This window comes from Taurulus bubalis (assembly GCF_910589615.1).
Source record: "Taurulus bubalis genome assembly, chromosome: 7".
NCBI lineage: Eukaryota > Metazoa > Chordata > Actinopteri > Perciformes > Cottidae > Taurulus > Taurulus bubalis.
Window position 1 is genome coordinate 23776256 of NC_136595.1, and position 12492 is coordinate 23788747.

Sequence of the window (12492 nt, forward strand, 5' to 3'; positions counted from 1 at the left end):
TTTTTGTGTGAAACAGTTTGGAAGTTTGTTTAACCTGAGCCTTATTTCTTAACAGGCATTTTTAATATATTAATGTGTAACATTGAGTTCAGACCAGCTGACCCGATGACATTATACCTCAATAAGCAGTCACATAAATGACTAGTTATCGTCACATCAAAATGTCAAGATACTGAAACAATTCCAAAACGTAACCTCTGCTCGATTTATCTGCGATCTCCTCGTCATGCCTGCGCCCACGATGACCGCTCCTCGCGACTAGCTCGGTCTCGTTCAAGATGGCGGCCTAGAGCTCAGAAGTAACGCGGTTATTACATGTCGACATGTCACTTCTCAGAGTATGTGCCTTTGCAAAACGTCTGAGTCGTCACAGTTTATTTGAAAAGTGGGCCGTGCGCGCGCCTCTGGTGCACCACTGTCAGCTGCGCGTGCCGACGAGAGACGGCGCGGTGAGACGAATATCAGGTGAGCCGCAGGAGTCTCCTGTGTGCAGGTGACACTGTGAGGGACAAGTTTGCCCCCGGTGGTCCGAGGACTCTTGTGTTGGACATTAATGTACTTGGAAGCTCATTCGGGGTTTTACCGAATACTTCTTGTAATGTTGAAACGCGCGTGAACATGACAGTCACCGGTTCGAGTCCAGCCTGATGATGCTCGTGACAGTTAACGGTTTCGTCTTTGTATTCGGTCATTGAAGTACCTGCAAATATTATAAATGTCCCATATATTGCTATGAACTCTGGGTAAAAACCTCCATTCATTAAGAAGCCGGGTTCACTAAAACTACACCTTGGACTGACTGGTGGCTGTAGGTCATGTGGAGGAGCGGGTCAGAGAACAAAGGTTCATGGTTCGATACCCAGACCCCCCCTGAGGCCCCTCAACTGCTCATCATGTGTGGAGGGATAATGTCTTCAAAATGATCTTGGAAGTCATTCCGATCACTATTATTATTATATTTAGCGTTAGTCTTATTGTTTAGAAAGTAGAGGCACATGTATTTATTATTATCTCTAAATGGTGTGTGTTTTATTTTCTTCTTTTTTCCAGAGACACCCTCACAGCTTCAAAGAAGAAATGTTTCATTTGTGATCCCAAAGAGAGACGACGCTAAGAAACGTGGTCTGGAGCAGTCTCACTTGTTAGACGGTATGTTATTATAGACTGCAGGTCGTCATGCTGACGCGTCGATAGTAACTTATATGTTATTAATGATTGTAATTTCATACTGAATACTTGTATATCTCCTATCTGAATGCTGCCAGCGTGTTTACTGTGTAGTCCAGGACTCCCGTCTGTGAAAGGCCAGAGTTCTTGCTAGTTCTTTCTGTCTATCACTAAACAGACGAGTCAGTAATTTAGTTTGCTCACATGAGATTTGTCTTTTAATCAATTTTCCCTCAGTGCTCGAGGCCAGGATCCAGCAACTCCAATATGACATTGTTTTAGATGTCCGTCACGCAAAGCTGCAATTTCTCAAAAAACCCTCTTTGGGAGGAGGAGTTTTATCTGGTCATGGGCCGAAAGGCGCCCCTAAGGAGAAAACTGACACTCCTAAATCCGGAAAGACTCTTAAAGCTAAATCTCAGCCCAGCCGCTGGATGGAAAAACTAACTCAGGAGAAAAATAACAAACTCACAAAACAGCAGCACCTCCAGCAGAAAATACAGAAGAATGTCAAGGAGAAACCTACCACCAAACCTAAAGGGAGCAAAAGCATCTCGGCGCTCCCGGGTACTTCACACAAAACTATATCCAACACCGCGAGTACACCCTTGATTAAGAAGAGGGGTAGCGTGAAGCTGTCTGATGAGATTCAGGCTGCAGTTACTCCGACAGAGACAGCGGCTGCAGCGGGGACGACGACCGCCGCGGCACGTAAAGAATCTAAAGGGAAACAGAAGGGCACTAAAAAGCCAGTGGCCAGTAAAAAGGGCCAGGAGGAGGATGCCCAGGCCAGGGCCGAAGAGCTGGCCCAGGTGGAGGAGCTGGAGCGGAGGCTCAGTCAACAGGTGAGCCAGTGGACGTCGTCGAGTAACCCGCTGCGCCTGCAGGAGGACCCGGAGGCAAATGCGTGCGGGGACATCCAGCTGAGCATCCGCTCTTACCTGGAGGCGTGCGTGTTTTCCGGGGACGTCGAGAGGGCGCACCGCTTCCTGCTCAGCCAGCACAGAGTCATGAGTCGACGGAAACACCTGAGCACGGACGTCTACAACATCATGATGAGGGTGTGGGCCAAGAAGGTGAGTTCAACAACCAGGATCAGGGTTCTGACGCTCATGGAAAACCTGGAAAAGTCGTGGATTTTTAAAATGGTTATTTCCAGGCCTGGAAAAGTCTTTGAAAAAAATAAAATCCCCAAAGTTTTGGAAAAGTTATGTAAATGTGTTATATTCATCTGTTCATTTACGCAGAGTTTGAAATAATTGATATGCTTTTAAAAGAAAGATGCTCAAAATATAAGCAGGCATACATACAGGTATCTATATAAATGTTTATTCTTTTAATCAAAGGTATACTGTATGCTTTGGAATTCTCATTGTTAGTTTAAATACTACATTTTCTCTCTTTTTCATGTTTACACCGAGATTTCACAAAATGTTTGGTCATGGAAATGTGGTTTAAAGTCATGGACAAGTCATGGTCAGAATGTCTATGAACCATGTACAACACTATGTTTTAATCTACATTAAAACTTTTCTGCTGGATTTAAAAATAATAATAAAATGCTGTGGTATTTTAGCCATTAAGAACACTAGGATTTATGAAGCTGAATGGTTTAACAACATAGTAAATATTGCATTGTCACGGTTTATAACTCATGCCGAATTTCCTCAGGATGGTACTTACTTGTGGATGAGGTAATGTGTGAGTGTTAGTACTTTAAGTACTTGCACAGTCTCAGGTTCTCTTGTAGTCGTCATTCTTTCTGTTGTATTTTATAAGTTAACAACACTATGAAGTCTCATCTTTGGTCGGTAACAGCCAAGATGAATGGTCCTCCCATGCAACACTCTCTCTCTGTTTGTAGGGCACGTTAAATCAGATCGGCCGCATATTTATTCTGTTAGAAGAGGCGAGCCTGAAGCCAAATCTGGGATCCTACTGTACTGCCCTGGAGTGTATGGGCCGCAATCCCAAATGCTCCCCAAAGGTCATCACAAGGTATGTAAACACACACACACACACACACACACACACACACACACACACATACACAGACAAAACCCATGAACAAGACTCATGATAAGCTGTGTTTGTAATTTCAAGCATTTACATTTTTTTTCTGTATAATGTGTGATTTGTAAGAGGAGTATTGCTGTAAACCACAGGACAGAGTTTTAGAGTTTTAAAAGGAGTGTAATTCAGAGACTCACCAGCAGGGGTCATGCTGTGCTCATGGTTAGTCCCTTTACACATCCTTTCTTGCATAATACTATCTATTAATGATTGAAGCCTTGATTTTAAACTAAGAATAATGGCATCAGAGAAGAAGCAATGTGGAGCAAATAACCAAACAGTTGCTTATCATTTTTCTTTTTGTCTTATTGGTTTCTTTGTTGGGTTTTGATTGATTTTAGCGGAGGGCTGCAGGATAGCAGTGTTGGTCGTAAGGTTTTACAACTTTGCTCATATTGGAGATTAAATAGCAGCATAACTTCAAGAGACTAGTTGGGCTTTTTAGACTAAAATCAATTACGTTTATTAGGATGTTCCTTTTTTGGTGGTTTGTCTTTTTATTTTAGGTTTTTGTAGTTGTTTTTTTTTTTTCTTGCTGAAGGTCTGGTTTTCAATACTTTTGTTGCTGATATGAATAATCTCAACTGGGATAGTCAAAGCTTCCCTTTGTCACTCTGGTCCAGTTGTAAGAAATACAAGTTGTTGTGTTCATCAATTTTAAATGAAGACATACTTTATCTGTCTTCAGTGTCTCTTCTGTGTTGAGCTGACAGGATCAAGTGTTCGTAACACTCTGAACCTCATTTGCTGTTCCTTTCCTTATTGTTTCCATGGCAACGCAGCATCACAGGGTTTTATTCTTAAATTCTTTTGTCGACTTTTATTTTTGGTCGGTTTCTGTAACAATTATTGAAGCTTTTCCCAAGACCACCTGGACACACGGTGTTAATGAGGTTGGCTTAAGCTAATTAAACAAGTTACAAGACAGCAGCACTCTGCCGTCATGCAGGTGAAGTTAATAAGGTATTTTTGCTCGGACAACCTTTGCAATTTTTTGCAATTTTTTTTTATTATCGAGGACAGCCAGTAGCCCAGTTGTGTCTCAGCGGTAACTAGGTCATCCTGACAAATCAACGCTTAGTATTATTAATCAAGTTTTGATGTCACCGACTGTGTGTCAGACCCACACCCAGATTAATTGCGTGACATTTAGCACATACGGTATACACCGACTGGGCACAGCTTCAGCAGAACACTACACGTGTCACAGTGTGTGCGCCTGTTTGATGGCAGCCAATTCAATCAGATGGCCTGCTGTCCATGGGGGGGCGGGGCTAACCTGAATTTATTATAGCAGGAAAAACTACAGGGCACAAACGGTATTTGTTTCATTTTCCCTAATGCATTTTTAAATACTGTACGTGTTGAACAATGCACTGTCATGCTCTCGTTTCCAGAGAACATCACTATATGTGGACAGGGCTTTCTTCCTCCAAAAGCTTTTAACTCTTCACATATCGATTTCTGCATCAAAAAATCCTTTATTGGTTTGGTCCTGATATTTATTATTATTATCTTTGGACATTGTTTGCAAGTTTTGAGAAATATCAGGGCTTTTATTGTGAACTTGACTGTGTTCTACGGTTAGTTACCACATTGTTGGTGTCTTTTGAGTTTATAAGTCCAGCCTGAATGCACTATATGTTTTGGTGTTTTTGATGTAAGACCCCTTCATTCAAAGAGGTTCAGCCAAGAGTTGCAAAGGGTCTGTACATATCCGTTAACTATCTGGAAACGTTAAGGTCAGGAATTTTGCATCATTAATTTTGCAGGGAAATTCTGAAATGTTATCACTCTTCGTCGGGCTGTCACACCCTCACCCTTTTTTTTTAGTTGCCGATTAATTGCTGAATGATCTATTGCTCTATTGCTATTCATTTTACGCCACACAGCGGTGCTGTTGCGTTTTGAGGCCGACATCCATGTATTTAATTTCAATGGCTGCTCATCAAACAGTTTTCCAGTGGTGCCAACAATTATGGACTCGGGAGACATCACCCTATGCAGCGTGGTCCAATAGCGGGACAGGTGGCGGGGCAGTAGGTATCTGGTTGGTCCATCGATCACTGTAAGCCGATGCTTGTATGACATCGTTGTTCTGCAGCGGTGCGCCTCCTGCTCAGTCTCTCCAACAATCCTCACCATCATCATTTCTCTCTCTCTCTCTCTCTCTCTCTCTCTCTCTCTCTCTCAATGTGTTTGTAGTCTGCCTGTTCTTTTCTTCACTGTGTTTTCTCCCCATTTTATTACGGCCGGACTGCTGTGCTCTCCTGATATCACTCTCTCCTCCAAAGTCTCTCCGGCAGCATCTTTGCCCTCTATGTCTGCCTCTCTGTCTCTCTCTCTCTGTCTCTCTCTCTGTCTCTCTTACCCTTCCCCCCCCCCCTCTAAGTTTTCCCCTTTTGTAAGTGCTGTGTCCTCCAGAGCGCCTTGCTCCGGAGGGTGCAGCAGAGCAGTCACCAGGCTGATTATGCCCCCCCTATCTTCCAACCGCTCTGCTGTCTTTGTTCCTCTGGACCACAGTGCCGGCACCCAGACTAATCCCCTCTTTGTCGGAGGCTCTCTCATTTACTCTGACCAAAATTGCACATTGCATCACCCGAGAATCCGAGGCACGAGTGCAAATACTAAAGGAATTTGACCTCTTTGGCTTACCTCAGAAATATAACATACACTTCATAACTTCAAACACCAGACGCCCGCCAGAATATTGCAATACAAGTCTCTCTCAATTGTATTTATTTATGAATGAAATGTGCAGAACCCTGCTCACTTGTGGTTATATTAAGTCGGTGGAAGTTGCTGAGCTAAGGTTTCCACCAGATGGTATTTAGCGCTCTGTTATTTATATTTGTCGTTTAGGTAAAGGAGTGCAGTGTGAAGCAGAGCTCTCATCCTCCGTGGTCGATGACAAATGGGGTTTCCTCGTTTCTGTCTCTCGGCTTAGTCATGTAGTTGCGTCGTTAACCTCAGGGGAGCAGTGCAACCAAACATGATCTTCAGGCTCGTGGTTGGGCTTTATACCTAAAGTGTGCACGACAATAACAAGGTTCTGTAAACATAAGCCAACTGTAATTACACGTATAAGAAGACGTGCTCTCTGTAGGTCATACAAATATATAATTCAGTTCCTGGATGACATTTAGTCACTGTAGTAATAAACGGCTCAATTTACAGACCAGAGGAATACATCAATGTACAGTTTAATGATATTAATAACACAAATTCATGAATCATCAATCAAGCAAAAATATTTATCCCCTAATCTCACTAATGACAGAAGGATAAAGATGCAACCAGGCTGAACATATTTATTCGCAGGCCTTCTGAGGTAACGTATCCAATTGAGTTAAAATATAATGGTGTTATTGCACCTCTCATTTGAATTCCAGGGACCGGTTGCACGTTTGCATTATCTTTATCCTGCAGTCCAGTCATGGAGACTGAGCGCTCTCTGGATATTTAAATATACATTTCACTGACGTCGTCATTGCCCATCTGCCCCACCCCCTCCCAAAATATTTCAATTGATATTCTGCATCTGTTGATTGGGGAAGGCGAGACACATATACAATGACCCAACAGACAGGGGAGTTTAAAAAAAAAAAAAAAAAGCTGAATTAATCATTAGCCCAGCAAGTTCTATGATGATCTTACTCCAATTCCCACAGCGGCAGGCAAGGTCAGAAGGTCGTGAGCTCTGAACTTGCGATCAGACTCTAAAGTCTGTTCCATCATAACAACCGTAATCTCCCACGTAAATGAACATCTACTCAGTCATCGGATGGGCTGCTTCTCTGGCCAACTTTCTGAACGCTGCATCTGAATCAACACTGATGGAAAGTATGGAAATGACTTTCTGCAACAGAGGTTTTATGCATATTTTATGGAAAACGCAGGCAGCTTTTACAAAACAAGCAATGCTATTTTTACATTAAGTCATTTTGACTTCAATCACAAAGCAAGATATACATGTTTGTTGTTTGGAGTATGACGTTATATTTTGACAGTATATTCATGTAATTTTGTCTGTATATTCTTTCTGGCATTGTATGTTATATAGTGTATCTTCATCTACTGTAGTTGGAATGGGGGATGAAGTCGACAAATCCTGCAGCTATACTGTGGTGCACCTCTTTGTTCTGTTTTGTGGCCGTCAGGAATTAATCTCAAAGTATTTTCTATTTCTGCTTTGTTTTATCCTTTGCCGGTATCATATTGCACAATAAGGGCCCACGGGTTAAGACACAGTACACAAATGTCGCAATAATGTATTAAACTCTGGTACAAAACACCTGTTGCCTTGACCAAAGACTTTCTGAGACGACTAACGCTGCTTTTGTGTCGACAAACAAACTGGTGTTGTCTGTAAAACAGAGTTTCTCTCGCGAAGAATCACTCAAAATCTCCACTTTGAATCTTGTGTTTACGAGAGGTGTGTTTTCAATTTTCAAAGAAATAAGCATGAAAAACAACACTACTAATCCGTCTTTTGGGATTTAGTCAACGAAGAGGGGGACGCCCTAATCTCAGGTCCAATAACTAAAGACTCTGGAAAAATGTGTCTTTATTATGGTCTATCTTTTACACGATATTGTTTTGTCTTTGGAGAATAACTCGACAGCATGTTTTCAATCTAAAAAAAAAAAACTCCATATATGGGAGATTTAAAAGCCAGATATCTCAGAACCTGGCAAAACTAATGATGCAGCCAGTTCCCACAGATGTAACATGGATACAATCTGCTCAAGGGCCAAACAAAAAGCTGGTGCAGCAACTGTGTGTGCCTGTGTGTCCAGGTGCCTGAGCCAGATGGAGGAGGATGGCCTGTCTGTGGACTACCTCTTCAGCCGCTGTGTGTTCCGGCAGGACGAGCGGGACATGGTGCTGAAGGCCGTGCAGGTGGTCCGGCCCGACTACCGGCCCGGCCTCAACGCGAGCCCAGCGCCGTGCGCCTCATCGCTGGTCCACGACTTCTACACACAGGTATCACACGAGTACACTGCTGGATTATTAGCGGACTTAAAGGCAATGACAGCCTATTTCCTCAATTATGACTTTTGACTTTGAGTGATGAACTCCATGTGAACGCATTAGTTTCTCCCAAAGTTTGAGCAGTTAAAGTTATTTTAAATATGAACTTTTTTTTTGTGGGCAGGGGTCTCTGTGAGGCACGCAATTTAAAATAAAATAATAATAAATAAAAGCAATTTTAAAATCGCAATGGGATTATCTTGGATGAATAAAGATTGATTAGATTAAAAAAAAATTGAGTTTAGCAATATATTTTTTTTAAATCAGAATCTGTCTGTGGTTTGGTTGCCCCAGAAACTGTCAATCAAATCTGCCACACACACACACACACACACACACACACACACACACACACACACACACACACACACACTCCGTATGAGGCAGAAAATTAACTAATTACTTAATTAATTATAACTTAAAAATATTTTTCCCTCAAAATAAAATGTTTGTTTTTGCTCATTTATTCATAAATGATTAATATTGAATGTTGTTGAATTTTTTTAGGGGTCTTAATTGGTGTGTGTGTATATATATATATATATATATATATATATATATATATATATATATATATATATATATATATATATATATATATATATATATATGTGTGTGTGTGTGTGTATAGATAGATAGATAGATAGATAGATATGCTCATTCCAATTATTTATTTATAAATATATATATTTCAGAGATTCACACATTCATATATGTGTATATATATATATATATATATATATATATATATATACATATATATATATATAATTGGTGTGTGAATCTCTAAAATATATATATTTATAAATAAATAATTGGAATGAAACATGTGCGATGAATAAATAGCAGAGAAATGTCCATGGGCCTGGCAGTAATCCTTGTGGTTCGCCAAAGTTAACTTAAAGTAGAGCATTCAGAGATTCAAGAGGTATAGCATCCGTCATTATTTAAAAAATAAGCACTGAAAAGATTGAATCTCTTCAGTCATCATAACCAGTGTCGTGCACATCGAAGTCGTCGAGCTGCTCCTCGTGCTTCAATCCGACAGTAAATCCAGTGGATGTCACAGTGACCGCTTCATGCTAATCTTTGGACGGCAGATGTTCGTTGTAATCGGCAATTTTAAACCCCAGTTTGTGTTTAAAAAGACTTGACGTATATATGCCTGACATGTATATTTCATATGAAATGGACATTCAGCATTATAGCCATTACTTAAATGTATTTAGGAACTGCATGGGGGTGGTTATGTTAATGTTAATGTACGACTATTAATACACATCAAGTTATTTCTTCAAGGCTGAGTCTTGTGTATGTTTTGAGTGTCGAAGCCCCGGAGAGCCGGGAAAGCTGTCAAGGCTCCAGCGTAACTACGAACCATTTGATTGTCACCCCTTCACAGCCAGACAGCTCAGTCCTATTAATAGTGACTCTGCTTTCTAATGGGCCCCTCCATTTCCTTGCCTCTCCTCCTTTCACTTCTGCTCCTCCTCCTTTATTATTCCTCCTTTTTTTTTTCTCCTTCCCCACCTCCCTTCCACTGATGATTCTCACATGATTCATTAAAAGCTTTTTTTGTTCAATCGCGGTATTTTTAGCCTCGCGCCACGTTCACTTTTCATCGTCGTCGACTGAGCGACATATTTTTGGTCTCCTTTTATCTTATTACTGACCTGCGTGTGTGTGTGTGTGTGTGAAGGCAACAGTCAGCAGCAGGTCATGTATTTCTGTCTCATGTGAAACTACGCCACATGGTGAAATGTGAAACAGGTCAAATGTGACTGCTCCATTACGGTGGCCTCCGATTGCATTCGTGAGGCTGGTTATCTGACTGCGACTGTGGCTTTCTGGCAGGTTGATTTTTAATGACTGAAAGGCTGTCCAAATAACTGGTCCACGAGATAACGGAGGAGCAGACTGCATGGTCTCCGGAGGATTTTTGAATCGGCGTTAGCAGCAGACGCGCGCACACAATCTAATTAGAACAGTGTTTGTTGTTGTGAGATGGAATTTTGATTAAGCTGATGCTCGTACAAAATGCAGTTTGATCTAGTTTCAACCTGTCATCCGATATTGTTTGGCATTCCGTCATTTGATCATCCTGTTCATATGGAAACTGGCCTATATGCATTGTGAATGCATAGTGGGCTGCACACCGTAGGGACGAGGAAAACCATTATAGGGTTTGAGCTTTGAGTTCGTTCCGTTTTTACAAAGTATTAATATTATTATTGTAGATTAATAGAATCGCACAGCTTTCCTTCAACAACATTCCAGCCCGGTCTGTCGAGCTTTTCCGCTTTTCCATGGCGCCAGCACCTTTTCTCCTGGTGTACAGATCATGTGGTGTTAGCTTCTTAGCTTCTTCGCTTCTTCACTAACTTATTGCTCTAGTGTCATCATTGCTCGGGCTGCTGGCCATGCTCCGTCTCTCTGAGGCCTGCTTTACTGTCTGATGTCGTTCTTACCGCCGTTATGAACTCGATCCACTCTCATGCCCACAGCCTTTCCTCGATGTGTACAGATAATGGTCTTACTGCCGCTGTAAACAACTAAAGCACATTTTACTTCTTTTAGCGAGGAATACAATGTTCCTTAAAGGAAGCAGTTGGTCAAACCGCTTTGATCTGGTGGGATGTAAGTACCACTGTTTTTGTTGTTCTTGTATTTGTACTTGTTGTTCTTTTTTTAATTATTAATATTAGTTACAATGTCTCTTATTATAGTGAGAAAATATAAACAACAACAACTAAAACCTTAAAGGATTTAGAACTGAATTGTTATAATAAACCAAATTGTAAACCTAATAACAAAAATATATGACATTAATAGCATCATATATAACTAAGGCAAGCTAGTCTAGATGTTAGCAGCACTAAAGCATGTTAAATTACCGAAATGAAAAATCCCTCCTAAGCTTTTAAAATATTGTCTTTTGGTTATTAACATGTACTGTAGTTGCAAGAAAGTGCAGTTGGACTGCTCTTGTCTGGACCTCACTTTTTTTTCCAATATTGTAGCAAGCAAATGGAGATGCTAGGATAATCGGCAATTACAATACCACCGTAAACCGTGGTACTGTTGCAGCTCTATTCCTGATCGATTTGGCTTGTGTAGAACTCTGTTTGCTGGAGTAATTTCAGTGACTCCAAAAATCGCCTTCCGAATCTTGGAAATAATAAACTCGGAACAATGAACTCTTTGTTTGCTCTCGAGCGATACTGAGCCAGAGCTTGTGAGATTGAAGCCGGGTTTAACGCTCTCTTGGCGGCAGACTGAGATGGTTTTATGACTTGGCCTTTGCTCGCTGACCGGAAAAGACTCTTTTTTTTTTTTTACTTCTTGCCCTGAATTGATCCTCTCAGGCAAAGCTTATCCCCGGGTCGTGTTCCAAGCAACTTCCAGCCATTAAGTGATTGGTGGGTGTTTTTTAAAAGTAAGATCAGTGCTTCTGTCAGTCTTGAGAGGTTAAGCACAAGACAAGAAAGTCCCTTAAAGGTCCAGGGTGCATGATTTAGGAGGGAACTATTGACAGAAATGGAATATAATATGTATTTCATTGTTGTAAAATCGCCAGAAACTTGACTACTCAGGAGTGAGCAGAGGGGTGTTCAGTTGGTAGCATTCGCAAACCTCAACGCTGGATGCCACTGAATCCTAAACACTTGACCTTTTAATGTCATACAGGTGAAGCAATCATAATTTCTCAGGTTCCGTCTATCTTGCTCACTGTTGCGTTTGTCTGTGTTTATTTTTAGAGGGCAGACCACCAGTACCCCAAACTGGACTTCACTCAGGAGGAGCTTCAGGAGCGTTTCAAACTTCAGCTCGGCATGGAACAGGCCTGCACTGCCACCATCGACTCCGTGGAGGCTGCCAAGCCCGTGACTGAGCACATGGCGAGGATGGTAAACAAACCCACCTGTTGCCTCTCCTCATCTTCACCACACTCTCGGTACACTTCATTCTTAGAAATATGGATTTATAGTGCTGTGATTCTGAGAATGAAGATTTTAATAATGGGTGGGTAGGTCTTAAAAAAACTGAAATATACTATATGTACAACATTTTGGTATTTCAATTAATTATTGCCAGACTTGTTGAATTAATTGGTACCCTATATCTACAAGAATGTTGTTGCTTATGAAATATTACAAAAACATAGACGACAACATTTACCATAAACCTTGTTGCTCCATTTGTGCTGCAATTTTGTCT

At 41.2% G+C, this 12492-nt stretch overlaps 1 protein-coding gene across 1 annotated transcript in view; it reads left to right on the forward strand.

The window, feature by feature from the left end:
• Nucleotides 1-323: 323 nt before the first annotated feature.
• The window catches only part of polrmt (polymerase (RNA) mitochondrial (DNA directed)), a gene marked incomplete at its 5' end in the record, with an annotated part of 43636 nt that continues 31467 nt past the window's right edge, over nucleotides 324-12492 (forward strand). Inside the window, 6 exons of the mRNA XM_079221272.1 lie at nucleotides 324-465; nucleotides 1051-1149; nucleotides 1405-2243; nucleotides 3032-3165; nucleotides 8040-8226; nucleotides 12033-12182. Of these exons, the coding sequence (XP_079077398.1) occupies nucleotides 324-465; nucleotides 1051-1149; nucleotides 1405-2243; nucleotides 3032-3165; nucleotides 8040-8226; nucleotides 12033-12182 (1551 nt within the window). The remainder of the gene's footprint in view (nucleotides 466-1050; nucleotides 1150-1404; nucleotides 2244-3031; nucleotides 3166-8039; nucleotides 8227-12032; nucleotides 12183-12492) is intronic.